The sequence below is a fragment of the Phyllostomus discolor genome, chromosome 10 (assembly GCF_004126475.2).
Source record: "Phyllostomus discolor isolate MPI-MPIP mPhyDis1 chromosome 10, mPhyDis1.pri.v3, whole genome shotgun sequence".
NCBI lineage: Eukaryota > Metazoa > Chordata > Mammalia > Chiroptera > Phyllostomidae > Phyllostomus > Phyllostomus discolor.
This window is the reverse complement of record NC_040912.2, coordinates 94,973,972-94,987,989: the sequence shown is the minus strand read 5'-3', so window position 1 is coordinate 94,987,989 and position 14,018 is coordinate 94,973,972. Positions and strand designations below refer to the sequence as shown.

At 66.9% G+C, this 14,018-nt stretch overlaps 1 protein-coding gene across 1 annotated transcript in view; it reads left to right on the top strand.

Moving 5' to 3' along the window:
• PTPRN2 (protein tyrosine phosphatase receptor type N2) overlaps positions 1 to 14,018 on the top strand; it is a 372,178-nt gene that overhangs the window by 340,620 nt on the left and 17,540 nt on the right. Inside the window, 3 exon segments of the mRNA XM_036011084.1 lie at positions 3,584 to 3,731; positions 8,902 to 8,975; positions 10,042 to 10,119. Coding sequence (XP_035866977.1) covers positions 3,584 to 3,731; positions 8,902 to 8,975; positions 10,042 to 10,119 — 300 coding nt within the window.

The following is a 14,018-nucleotide window of genomic DNA, read 5'->3' as shown; positions in this document are numbered from 1 at the left end:
GATGTGACGCAGACACCTCGTCCAAATGCCCTGCCTGTGATTTATGCTTCTGACGAAGGTCCCTCCATCTCTGGGGCTCTCCTGTCCTCACCCCCTAAATTCTGCGTCCGCGCTGCAGGGGCGGCTGGCCTTGGGGGGCACACAGTGTGCCACACTTCCTGGCTGAAGGTGAAGGTCCCCGGAACTGCAGGCTCCCAGGACGTGGGAGAGAATTTAGAAGACCCTCCTTTTCTGGGAAAAGCTGAGGCCTGCACCCTGGCTGGGGGCTCATCCGCTTGGAGCGTCGTCCCCTGTACCAGAAGGTTGCAGGTTCGATCCCCGGGTGGGACGTGTGTGGGAGGCAACTGATGCTTCTCTCTTTCTCTCTCTTTCTCTCTAAATCAATTTAAAATATTTTTGGGGTGATGATTAATAAAAATTAAAAAATGTTTAGAAGCTGAGACCCGCCACCACCACCATCTGCTCCGTTGTGTAACTTCACAGCTCAGAGACTGGACGCACTGTGTTAGTGACTCAGCCAACCAGCCTCATGGACACGTGTGAGTCCCACTTGGTGACTCAGTGACCAAAGGGTCGAGAGGGAGGGACGGTCGGCCCCAGAGCAGACAAGGCGCCGTGTGGGGGCCGAGCCTCCGTGTGTGTCGCTGTGAGTCCTTCAGAGTCGAGTCCCTGTTCCTTCTCTGTGGGTCAGAGTTCCTTCCCACCCGGGGAAGCGCTCGGGCACCGTGAGGGCTTGGTGCAGGCGGCCGTCTTACCCTGAAGACGCACTGTGCTCTGGGGTTCTCAGCAAACCCCGGAATGAGCCAGAGCACCCCAAAAGCCCCGTTGTCCTGGAAACCGCTTCCCTGGCCTCAGGGGCTGACAGTTGGACCAGGAAACAGCACAGGGAACAGTTAGGCCGAAGCAGCACACGGTGGGCGCATGTCCATCACATAATGTCCATCGCACACCGTCTGTCTCACAGTGTCCGTCTCACAGTGTCCACCGACAAGGGCAGTGACACTCCTGCCCCAGAAGTCTGGGGTCCTGGGTGAGGCGACACCGTCAAGTGCGGGCGCCCGACACACGGAGACCGGGTTCCAGACACCAGGCGGTCCGTGGTTCTCCCACCCACAGGGTCGGGCCGGGTCCCCCCGCCACCCGCCCGCAACAGGACGCCTTGCAGGTTCTCTTCCGTCGCCCCGAATCCAGGAGTGTGGAGAGCAGCCCTGAGCGGTGGCAGGCAGGCCTCCCAGTGCCCCTCCAGGCCCGCCGAGGCGTCCGAGTGGATTTATCTGAGCGCTGTGCATCCGGCCTGCCTGACCCCCCCCCAACACCAACGCTGTGGGTCTGCGTGTCCCGGGTGTGGGGGTGGGGCCATGGAGGGGAAGGACACTCCCGCACTGGCCGATGCGGTTCGAGGTCCTGGAGACCCCTGGCGACCCCAGACTTAGAGCTGCAGCCCAGAGCCCAGGACGGGGCTGCCGGGAACCACACACGCCGGTGTCAGACGGGCCCCTCAGCCCCGGGAGCCCGCAGCCAGCTGGGAAGCCGGGGTCTGGGACGCCCGTCTCCTTGCACAGTGACACCCTGACGTCGTGTGTCCCCGTGAGCGGCACCGAGCGAGTGCCCAGGAGCTCGCTCGCCCTGAGTCTGGGGCCGACCACACCGGCCTGACTCTGAGGGAGGCCAGGCGCGGGGAAGCGGGGCACTGGGGACGGGAGCCGTCGGAACATCGCTGACCTCTGAGCTCCCCGCCGGCGCGAGAACGTGGCGCCTTCCGCTTGGCGTGAGCCGTCCAGGGGCCGCTCCCCAGGAAGGAAGCCAGCCGCCGGCAACGAGGCCACGACGGGACACTCCACAGTCCCGGGCTGCGTTCCTGGACGTTCCCCCAGTTTCAGAAGATTCCAAGGCCCATTGGTCTGGATGCCCATCCCGAACATAAGGTTTTTTTATATCTGTGGTTCAAGTTACTGACGGGAATTTCCAGGTTACGAGCCACCATCCAACAGCGGTCTCCGTGCGCCCAGGCCACACGCTAACAGAGGGGGGGGCGGGGGGTCCAGGGCAGGTCCCCGTCGGACTCGGGAGGAGGAGACTCGAGGGCACAGACCTGGAGGTCTGAACAGACCCATCGCGGGAGGGTCCGAGTGAGCAGGCAGGCGGCGGTGACGGGGGAGGGGGAGGGCAGGTCCGGATGGGGGGGGGGCGGGGGGGGGTTACAGGGACGGGGAGTCGGAGGGTGGTAACCTGCAGTCGGGACGAAGGCCAGGGCTCGTCTGGGCTCTGCTGGCGGTGCCCACAGTAGGTGGCATTTTGCACTGGAAGTGCTGGTCGGGTTGCGGCGTGGAGGAGCCAGGAAGGGGCCGTGAGCAGGCCGCACACGGCCAAGGTGAAGCCGGGGTGTCAGACGCTGACCCGTGCCCTGCTGACCCCCGGCTGCGGGGCTGGGGGAGGGTCGGGGAGGGTGTCCTTGAGAGCCCTGGGCAGGGCAGGGGGGTCGAAGGGCTCGGTGTGGCTGGGCGACGTCGGTGCAGCCCCGCGCCTCAGGTGTGCCACACCGGTGGGCCCGGGAAGGCAGCCCAAGTCAGAGACAGGACAGGGGACAGCCCCCACCCCCCACCCAGGGACAGGTCCAGTGGGGTCCCGGCCCCGGGATGGAAATCCGTGACACACAAACGCCCACCTGCTCCCGGGGAGATGCAGGCGTCGAGGTCAGGGCTGGGGCGGCCCCGTTGCCTTCGAGCCTCGTCACTGAGCATGCCCCCGAGGAAACGAGGTCTCTCACTGCACAGCGGCCGTCTCCCTGCACAGGGTGGCAGGGTGGCCCGCCCTCCTCGGCTGCGGGGTCCCTCCCCTGGCCCCGGCGGGCACCCGCTCGGTGCCATCAGAGTGCTCGGTGCTGGATGGTCTCGGGAGGGCCTGACCCCCACTCCTCCCGGAGGGGCTCCCTGAATCAGTCGTCACGAAACGGTTCCCGGCAGCGTGGAGTTCGGTTCCAGCGGGGGGACTTCAGACAGCTACTGCGACACAGAACCCATTGGCCACGGGGTGGTTCTCTAAGCCAGCGGCTCGTCCGCCAGACGCCGTGTGCAGCGGGGCCGTCCCAGGGGGAGGGGAGGGGCGTGTGGTTCAGCCTCCTTCCTTCACCCTTCCATGTCCCCCCTACCCCCGCGGGACAGTGGCCCTGGTCTGTGACGCGCCCACCCCTCCCCGACACAGAGCGGCGTTCTCCTGCGCTGCCAAGCCCAGACCCCGCTCCCAAGCTCCCGACACCCCCGCCCAGTGCCCAGAGCCCGCACCCCCCGCCCCTGGAGGCCCCTCTCGGACACGGCTGCCCCCGTGCCCGAACCGAGTAAACTCTGGGCCCTGCAGGCTTCCGGCCCGCCAGCCTCTCCCCCTGGCGGACACAGCCTCTGTCCCGTCAGTGCGGTCTGGCCTCCCCCGTGCACGGCCCTCCCCCCAGTCACGTCATGGGAGGTGGTGGCAGGACCCCACCGGCTGGTGCCTGTGTCCTCCCCGGGCACTCGGGGGTGGGAGGGGCCCCACACGCGCCCCCCCGCTCGGCCTGACACTGTGTCCCCCATCCCCCCCGCCCGCGCAGGCCTACATGGAGGACCACCTGAAGAACAAGAACCGGCTGCAGAAGGAGTGGGAGGCGCTGTGCGCCTACCAGGCGGAGCCCAGCAGCTCGCTCGTGGCCCAGAGGGAGGAGAACGCACCGAAGAACCGCTGCCCGGCCGTGCTGGCCTGTGCGTACCCGCGGGCGCCGGTGGGGGGGGGGGGGGGCAGCGGGCAGGGGGGAGGGGTGGGTGGGGAGGGGAAGGTGCACCCCGTCCCAGGGTCCCGGGGGCACCCCGCCGCCCCTGTGACCCCCGCAGTGAGGGCCCGAGGGGGTGAGCGGGGTGCGGGCAGGCGGCAGGCGCAGGTGGGTGGCGGCAGCCGCGGCGGCGACCTCCAGCCTCGCAGCTACTCCAGCCGGCGCCACTGACCACCGGCTATCCGGCCGGAATCGCTGCCCGAGGAAAAGCAAAAAGAAAAATAAAGTCCAATCGACCAACTAACAGTTATTCACTAAGCACCTACTGTGTGCTAAGGACTACTGACAGACCGAGACACCCAGTGAACCCAGCACCCTCTGTCCCCAAAGAGACCCGGGTCGGGGGGAGGGGCAAGAGGAGGCAGTTTGGGCAAACAGGCCCTCGGGGAGCTCGAACTGACCGTCTCGGGGGGTCGTGGGTCGGGGTGTTTGCCTGGGAGACAGTCCCGTGTGGTGAATAGTGAGGGCAAAGCCTCTCCTCGCCAACCCCCCCCCCCACCCTGGGGTGGAAGCCGGAACGCAGCCAGCCACGGCGATCGTGTCCACGTGCTCGGCGGCTGTGCTGGGCCCAGGTTCCGCCTGCCGCGCCACCCAGGGGCCCACGGGCCGGGGCCGCCGGAACGAGGCCCCGGGTGCCCGGACACCCCTCTGACTGGAGCCCGAGCCCAGAAAAGGAGATGCTTTCTCCCCGGGCGCAGGCTTGGGGGTCAGCGAGGGCCCCCTGCAGCCGGCTGCGTGAGAGCCAGACGGAGGCCAGGACTGAGCCCGTCCCGCCCCACGCACGGCCCTCCCCCACGCGGCCTGGGGTCACCGGGGCCCCTGGGTCCCCCTCCACTGGACACCAGGCCAGGACGTTGGGCACCAAACCTGCGTCCTCCTGCCACTGGGGCACCGCCTCCGTGGGCCTTCATGACGCACCGGAGACGCACTGGGATGCGGGCGCGACGGAGGGAGACGCAGGGTGGGGGCTGGCTCGCCGAGGAAGGCGGAGGAGGGGCCGTGGAGCCGGAGAAGCCAGGGACCGGCCCCCCCCCCAGCCCCTGGGAGGGAGCAGCCCCCTGCACCCCCGCACCCAGGCAGCAAGAGCTTCAGACACGGGGCCACAGCACCAGCCACGCACACCCGTGCTGCTTGAGCTGCCTGGTGCGTGGAGATCCGTCCCCACGGCCCCCGGACCCCCTTGCACCCAGGACGAGGACACGGTGGGACGGGGCGGAGGGCGGGCCGTCCCCGCTCTCACCACCCGAGGGCGCCCTGGGTCCCAGCCTCAGACGCCCAGTCACCCGAGTGCAGCCTGTCCTGGTCCAAGGAGACGCTGAACGGAGGCTATCACTTTTGTTTTCTTCAGTGCTTGACGATCTCTATTGTTCAAGCCAAGAGTTTCCAAAAGGCTCCAGCAAAAGCACCTGCTCGCTCGTCACTGAGGGAGGGAGTGCGAGCAGCCTCCTCCCCAGAGAGCACGGTAGTTGCAACCACGCCGCCGTCTTCGGGGGGTCCCAGGTTTACGGAGAAACACAGAGTCCCGACTCGGAATCTAAAAACCGGGCCCCGGCCAATACGCCAGGGTTGCAGGTTCGATCCCCGGTCAGGCAGGGCACAAGCAAGAACCAACCAGTGGTGCATCAGTGAGCGGAACAAGTCAGTTTCTCCCTTTCTCCCCCTCCCTTCCTCTCTCCTTCTCTAAAATCAATGAATTAAAAAAACTAAACATAATATAAAAACACATTGCTTTGCCTCAACCACAAGGTCGAATAAACAAAGACGGTTCTGTGTGCGTTTGGCTGGAGCCCTCGGACCGACCTTCTCAGCCAGGAGACAGAGGGTGGTGAGCTCCGGGCTGGCGTCTGCCGCGGGGACTCGGTGTGGAAACCGCCTGGGGACCCGAGAAACCCGAGAAGGAGCCGGCGGTCGCCAAGCGTGTGCCAGGCCTGAGTCTCCACTGAAGACAGGAGCCCTGACCCTCCAGAACACGGCGCTGGCCCGTCACCGGATGCACGTCCCCGAGGGAGCCGTCTGGCCAGCGTGATGGTTCGCCGTGAACCTGAGAGGAAACGGGGACAGCGGGAGAGCCCGGGAGCCGCGTGGGCAGACCACCTGGGTGAACGAACGCCCCGCCGTCCCCTCCACAGACGCCCGACGCCACCAGCAGCCCCCAGGTCTTCGTCCCCTCGCGCCACCTCATCCGTGGGGGCCACCTCGCCGGCTGTGGGGGAACGGCCCCCGGCAGAGCGGCGCGCTGTCGCGGCAAAGGTGGCCTCGTGCACCGCCGTCAGGGAGGGCGACAGGGGCGCGGGGATGGTCCTCGGCAACGTCACACAAGTGACCGAGCGGCCGCGGCCTCCAGAGACCCTCACCTATCTGTCTTCGGGGTGCGTTGCCCCCACGGTGATCAAGAAGAAGAAGATTCTAGAATCGTCTTACACTCACTCTGTCTTCTGTCGGCGTTTATGAAGATTACCCCGCGAGTCCCCACGGCACCGCGCGTCACGGATGAGTCCTGACAGGTCACTCAGCTTTGACCTCGCGGGCAGGTGCTGGTCTGCAGCCTCGACCTGGTCCCCAGACCCCTCGAAACGTGCTGGGCACTGCAGGGGGCCACAGGGAGCTCTCTGGGTGCCGTCTGCCACAGCGCCCCTGCAGGTCAGGGGTCACTGTCCTGCACCTCGGGGTACAAACGTGGCACTTGGGGACACTGACTAACTGACCAGGACGCCCCTCCAGCCGGCAGGTGGTGGCTGGGGACTCAAACCGGGGCTCTGAGCCGTGTGGCTCTGCCGGGTCGTTCGCTGGGACCTTCTGCGCCTCCGCGTCTCCGACCTAAGATGGGAGAACAGTCCCCTTCCATCGGGGCACCCATCCCAGGAAGGCGGCGGGTGACGCGCATTCAGAGCAGGCGGAGCGCTGGAGAGATGCGCGGCTCTTGGGCCGGCAGCGGGGCCCTTGGAGACTCCGGGGGGCAGGCAGGGGGCGCTCTCGGCAGGTTAGTCCAGTTTGTTCTTGGGGTGCTCGCCCTCCCTCCTTGGTGAAGCCGACAACTGGAGATCTTTGGGTTGTTTTTGTCTGTTTTTTAAATCCTCCCCCAAGAATAGGCTGCAGAGAGAAAGGAAGGGGGAGAGAGAGACAGAGGGAGGCAGAGACATCGACGTGAGAAAGAAGCACCGATCGGTGGCCTCCAGTGTGTGCCCCGACCAGGGATCGAACCCGCAACTTTCGGTGCACAGGACGACGCTCTGGCCCACTGAGAACCCAGCCACAGCCGTGGGCCTTTCTCGGTTAACGTTGTTGGGGTGACGTCGGCCAATAACCCCACAGCCCCCAGAAACCAGGGGAGTCCAGCACCGCCAGGCCCGCGCCCCAGGAAGTGCCGCAGCGGCTCTCCCGCCGGGAGCAGAGAGACAGAGGGACACGGAGCTCTGAGCAAGGGGACCCGCAGACAGGGCAGGGAGGCGCCACTCTTGTACGGAATGGGGCACTAACTACTTAGATACGACCCAACAGTAAAACGAGATAAAGGCATTAAAAAAAAAAGAAAAGAAAAGAAGAAAGAAAAACAGTAGCTACTGTGGATCTCATCGGAGGAAAATAACTCAGCCACGGGGCCAGAAGTGCCACGTCTCACGGCGCTGAGTGAGGTCTGACCGGCCCTGGGACAGCAGGCCCACGTCCCAACCGCCAGCGCCCTGGGGGGCTGTGTGTGCTCCCCGGGGCACGAGGGGACAGTGTCCAGCCAGCCAAGCCGAGGGCGGAGGGGCCCACGCCACCGCCAGCCCCCCCGGTCGGCCCTGAGGGAGCCACGCCACCCGGCCAGGCGGAGCTCCATCCCACGACACGAAGAACAAGGGGGACTGAGGCCCGGACACCGACCCCCATCACGTCCAGTCAGGAACGAGGAGCAGCAGACGTGACCCTCCGAGCCGGCCAGACACCTGCCCAGCCGCGTGGCCCGCACCCCGGCCCCACCCCATGCGAGCCCACCCTCCCCACCAGCGTCAGTCACCCTGGCCGGCTCCAGCCGCTTCCAAAGCCGGTTCCAGGCGGCCTCACGGCTGATCTTGACACCAGCATCTTGCCGCAAAACCCAGCCGACAGCTGGAGGTGGCGGAACTCGGACACTCTGGGAGCTCCGGGACCGCCCGCTGGTTCCCTCCGGAACTCCGCTCGGGGGGGTGGGGGGGACCGTGGGCGCTGCGGAGAGGGGGCGCCCGCCTCGGCGCGGCCCTCCCGCCCCAGGCCGGACGCATCCGCCAGACCCCGCCTCCGGAGGCCGCGTGTAGGATGCGGCAGGGCGTCCGAGGTGGCCTTTTTTCTTTCTCGTAAATTTTATTTCGATTTCCGTCCCCGGCCAACCCTCCCTCTCTCCAGATTAAATCTGTGCAGCCGCCCAAAGCCGCTGTGTTCGCGGGCTTCGCATCGGTCTCCGCGCCACAGCGGGTGAAACGGCGGAGAGGGCGCGGGCGCAGGCGCAGCGGGGGGGGGGGGGGGGGGGCAGGGGCGGTTCCGGAACCAAACTCGGGGGTGACCCGTGTGGCGGCCGCGGGTCCTCCGTCCCACTCGCCGGTCTGCTCCAGCGCCGGGCAGACCGCGCTGCCTGGCGAAGGCGCACTGGCGCGTGGGCGAGGCCCCGCGGCCGCCGCTCCCCGTCTCTCCTCGTCTGCTGAGTGAAACGCCCGTGACCGCGGGCGACCGCAATGCCCTCTGCGGGCGACGGAACGTTCTGTGCGGGACGGCGGCCTGAGGCTCCACACGCCCGCTGCTGTTCGCGAGTTTGAGGGCAGACGCTCTGCAGCACGGCACGGGGCCGCGGCGTCTGCACTCGACCCGAGGAAGAGGAGCCTGCCCAGGCGGACCGAGCGGGTCGGAGGGTCGGGTCCCCGCACGGCCCGACCCCCCTGCTGACGCTGACGCGGGGGGGGGGGGGGGGGGCACACGAGGAGGAGAAAGGGAGCGGGCGGTGCCTCTCAGCGCCCCTGCGGGGGGCGGGCAGACCCCCGGGACGATAGAGGGCAGCAGGCGGCCTCCCGGCCAGCTGTCCTCCCGCACAACGCCGCCCCTCACGGCGCGGGCTGCGCGCGGACCTGACCCTCGCTCTGGGCTCCTTGCAGACGACCACTGCAGGATCCTGCTGAAGGCGGAGAGCAGCCACAGCGGCTCGGACTACATCAACGCCAGCCCCGTGGTGAGTGCCCGCCCCTGGGGGGGGGGGGCGGGAGAGGGGCGCCGGCCGGCCCTGCCCGGGGCACAGCGTGTCCCTGCCCGGCTGCGGGCAGCGGTAGTGGGCTGGTAACCAGTCTCACCCGGGCAACTACTCTTGACCGGGTTAAGAGTCTCAACCAATAATCAGCCTTAACTAGGTCGCCACTCTCACCCAGGTAACTAGTCTCACCAGGTAACTAGCCTCAAACCAGGTAACTACTCTCACCTCAGTAACTAGTCTCAACCAGCTAACTAGTCTTGACCGGTGGCTAGCCGTAACCAGGTAACTAGTCTCAACCAGCTAACCAGCCTCAATCAGGTCACTAGTCTCCACCAGGGTCCAGCCTCGCCCAGGGCTCCGGGCATGTCCGGGGTGGAGGGCAGGGGCACCAGCCCCCGTGGGGCTGCAGCTCAGGGTCTGGGGACCTGCCGTCGCCCGGCTGGCCCACCAGGCCCCCTGGGTCCAGTGTGCTCCGGGACCCGGAAACGCTGGAGCCCACGGGGCACCCGCCAACGTGACCGCCAGCTCTCAGGCCCAGGGGACGTGGCAGGTGGTTTCTTGGGAGGACATAGCACAGCCCCGTGCCCCCCGCCCCTGTGTCCGACCCCCACGAGCAGCTGCCCCACCCTCCAGCCCCACCTCCCGAGGCGGCGTGGAGGCCGCCCCCCCTGCCCGTGCTGCCCAGCTCCAGGGTCACACACCCCCGTGGAGACACCGCCTGCTGGCCCGGCCTGTGCAGGGGGCCCCTGACCGGCCTCTGGCCCTCGGCCGCTGAGCTTCGCTTCCGCTTGCTGCGCCTGTCACCTGCGCGTCGGGTGCAAGGGAGGCCCCGCAGACACGCGGCCCCGGCCGGGGGGACAGGACGCGGGCTCCGTCGGTGGGTCAGCAGCGAGGCCCGGGGTGGGGGGGGGGAATAGGTGAGCCGCCTGCCCCCGGCGAGTGAACGTGGCCTGCGGGGCGGGGTTCCCCGTGGCGCCCCGTCCGCCGATATTTAACTCCCTCGTCTCTGGCCGTTCCTGAGCTCGCCCCCTGCCCCTGCTCTCTGCAGATGGACCACGACCCCCGGAACCCCGCGTACATCGCCACCCAGGGGCCCCTGCCCGCCACCGTGGCCGACTTCTGGCAGGTGAGTCCTCCTCACTCACTCGTTTTTCTTGAAGTGAGAGCTGACCTTGGTCGCGAGTAATGCCCTGGGTTCCATGCAGCCGGTTCAAGCTTGTTGGCGGGTTTCAGCAAATCCTGAGTGATTCCAGAACTTGCAGGGCCCTTTAATGTTTGTACGATCGATCGCTTTTTCGAAACCCGAGTAAGAAGAACAATCGTGTCAGGAGATTCGGGGACACCTTTCTAGCCGCTGCACAGCCCGCCTTTGGGAAGACAGTCGCACCTCGGTGCTCGCCGGCCTCTGAGCTCGTCCGACCTGCCCTCCCTCGCTGCCTCCCGCCGAGAAACAGAGGTTTCCGCGTCGGCGCTCGCGGGCCGTTCGCCGGGACGAGGCCAGGACGGGCACCGAGGCCGCCCCGGGTGCGGAGATGGAGCTGATGCTCGAATCAGGACACAGTATTGAAATGCGTCTCCTGGCCACTGCTGCGTCCCATGACGGGGAAAACGGCGCTCAGAGGACAGCCCCTGTCCCGGGAGGGTTCTCTCGGCTGCGTTTCAGAGGCCGGACCGCGGCCCAGACATCGAGAGCCAGCGCCGACTTGGGCCGCTCCGAGCAAGTCGGGGCCAGCGGGTCCCTGCCTCCCTCGCCGTCTCCCCAGAGGCCGCCCCACGGCCAGGCTGGGCGGGCATGGAGCGTGGAGGGTGGCTGGGGTGACGCCCTCATGTGATGTGGTTATTCGGCAACACCACAAGCTCCTGCTCCATGCGGGGGGGGGGGGGGGGGTCCTGCAGAGCCTCCCTGGGCGGGAGGCGTCACAGCAGCTTGGGTGGATGAGTGGATGGGTGCCCGCAGCGCCTGGGGAGCCGGGAACTGGCGGAGCAGCCGACCCAGGGAGCCTGGTCTGGGGCCGCGGAGGCGGGGCCCTTCCCTAACCTGGCACACGAGCGTGAGCAGATGAATCGGCTGAAGTCCGACACTCGCATTCCACGCTGCGTCTTCCCCTGTGCTCTCACGCCCCCTGTCCCCGCGGGCCCACCGGCCTCCCCCAACCCCTCCTGAAGGAGGATCACGCTCCTCGTCCCACCCGGGCCCCTCGCCTCGTCGGGGTGTCGGCACATGGGCATCACCCCCCGAGTGCGGGCCAGGCGCGCGATCGTCCAAGAGGTCACAGGACTCGCCCGGCCAGTGAGCAGGGGACCCGGGTCCCACCTGCGAGCCTGGCCTCTCCCGTGGGGCTGCCTGCACGTGACTGGGAAAATACCGACTGTGCCCTGGGTTCCATCGGTCAGACTCCACAGGCTCCATCGTGGGACGGGCCTGAGGACAAGCCCCACCCCCACCCCCCACCCCCACCCCGGATGCTGAGGTTCCCCCGAGGCCGACCTCCGGGAGGCGGTCCAGACCAAGTAGAGCTCCTCTGGCCGCGTCTCGGCACCCCGTCCCGGGCCAGCTGCTCACGTAGGAAGGTCCGGGCTGCACGGAGCTCGCGCCCAGCACTGAGCCCACTCCACACGCACGCAGGTGGGCTGGTCTTCTCCAAAGGTTCCAGGGAAACGGCAAGTGTTCCTCCTCCTCCTCCCCTGAGGAAAATCACTGCTGGGGGAACGTCCCCGAGTCTGTTGCTATGAGACAGAAGAGAAGGCAAAGACCCCCACCCTCCGCTGAGCTGCTGACCAGCCTCAAAGTCTGGGTCTGACCAGAGCCTGGGGCGGTGGTACAGAGGCAGAGCCAGAGCCTCCACAGGCTGCTCAGGACGGCCCCGGGCTCCGTGAGAGGGGGCCGGGACCACCCCATGAGAGAGGCCACCGTCTCAGGGCTCAGTGGGGTTTTGTTTGTTTTTTAGGTTTTATTTATTTATTTTAGAGAGAGAGAAGGGGAGGAAGAAAAACAGGGAGAGAACCATCAGTGTGTGGTTGCCTCTCACACGCCCCCTACTGGGGACCTGGCCCGCAATCCAGGCATGTGCCCTGACTGGGAATCGAACTGGCAGCCTTTCGGTTCGCAGTCCAGCACTCAGTCCACTGAGCCACACCAGCCAGGGCCTCAGTGGGCCTTTGTCCACTAAGTCCCTGGCGCTCAGAAAAGACGGCGATGAGGACACCCCACGGCTCCTTCCCGCCTGCTTTAGTCGGCCGGATCTGCAAAACTCACGTCGGCATTCCCAGCGGCACGGACATTTCGAGGGTCAAATGCGGAAGAAATGTCCCGTCTCCCAGCTGCAGCGGCCGGAGTCTGAGATTGGGGTGTCGCAGGGGGAGGAGGCTCACCCAGCACTCGGCAGCCCGCCCCTGCTCCTCGGCCACATCCGTGTGAGCCTCCCCTGTCTGACGAGGACGCCGGCCACCCCAGCCGAGGGTCCTCCCGACCAAGCGCCACGTCCCCTGTCCAGCTGGGTCTCGTCCGCAGAGACCCCTGGCAGGTGCCAGCAGGGAGGACGTCCCCTGTCCTCTCCAGGGGACGAAAGTCAACCCACAGCAAAGAGCGACACGGTCTTTTCTCATCAGCGGTCAGGGAACCACCTCCATCGGGCGGGACGGCAGCCAGGGGGTGCGCTCCCCGTCACTCAGGCGCCAGCCTGGACCCCCTCGTGCCCACGTCTGCAGTGCTGGCCGCCGAGACCCGTGCGCAGGCCCCCTTGCAGCGGCTGTCCTGGGCCCTTCTCTCTTGCCTGCCCGTGAGCGGCCCGCCCTCAGCGGGCTGGCGGGCTTGGGCGGCAGGTTGCAGCCGCCGCGTCCTGGCTGCTGGGCAGCACAGTGAGGACACTGCCCGGGCCCAGAGCCCGGGAGTCACCAGAGGCCGCGCCGGGCCTCCAAGGGGAAGGTCGAGACCTGGGGCGGCTCCGAGTCTTCGGAACAGCCCCGCTCACGCACCCTCGGGACCCCACACTAAGGCTCACGTGTGATGTGTTGGCGGCTCCTAAACCCCCCCCCCCCCCGGGGACATGTGCATTGATTTTAGAGAGAGAGGAAGAGGAAGAGAGAGAAATATCGATGTGAGAGAAGCACTGGTTGGTTGCCTCCCGTATGTACCCCGACCGGGAATCGAACCCACAACCTTCTGGTGCGCAGGGACAACGCTCCAACCCACTGGGAAACCCGGCCAGGACGGTGGCTTTGCTGCGACCCAGCGAGAAGCCCTGTTTCCTGTTGGGGGAAGTCGCCCACTTCACGCCCAGTGGAGGGGTCGCGGGCAGGACGCCTGCAGCCTCGCTTTAGCCACGTCCCAACACGCAAAGGGCTCGACGCACGTGCCCCGTGTCCGGCAGACGACCCCGGGCGTGTGTCCTCCAATATCTGACCAGACAGGAAGTGCCGGCCGGTGCCACTTCTGGTCTTCAGCTCCCCAGTGTCGGGAGCCGCCTAGGTCAGTGGGCCGCACGGAGGTCAGGAGGGGACTCTGGGTCGTCATCCGCGTCCTGGAAGAGAAGGGTGGGACTTCTCCGAGCTTTGTCGCACTGATAGGGCCTCCCTAGTGTCGGGCACCCCCTGCATAAACCAGGCCACGCAGACAGGAACCCCGAAACCTGTGCCTGGTTCGATGGCACCTTGGCTCCCCGGGATCTTCACTGGCATCTGGCACTCCCACGTCCCGGCGGAGGCTGCCAGCCGGCCAGCGGGGCCCCGGGAGGAAGGCAGGGCGAGCTGGGGCTGGGCCCCAACTCCGGACTCCGGACGCCGGTGCCGGGGAGCAGGCAGGCTGCCGCTTGTCTCATGTAGCGAACTCCCCGCTCCGAGATTACACAGGGTGACCTGGAAAGAAATATTGTCCCCAGGAGCGCCTTTGGGGCTGTTTGCTTCAATTAGTTTCATTTGGATTTAATCTCCCCCAGATCTTCGGCGAGCCAGGCCCCCCTCCCGGAATGGGAGGGTGCCGCCCGCCTGGAAGCGTCCCTAAGTGAGGGGCTTGCTAATGACACATGT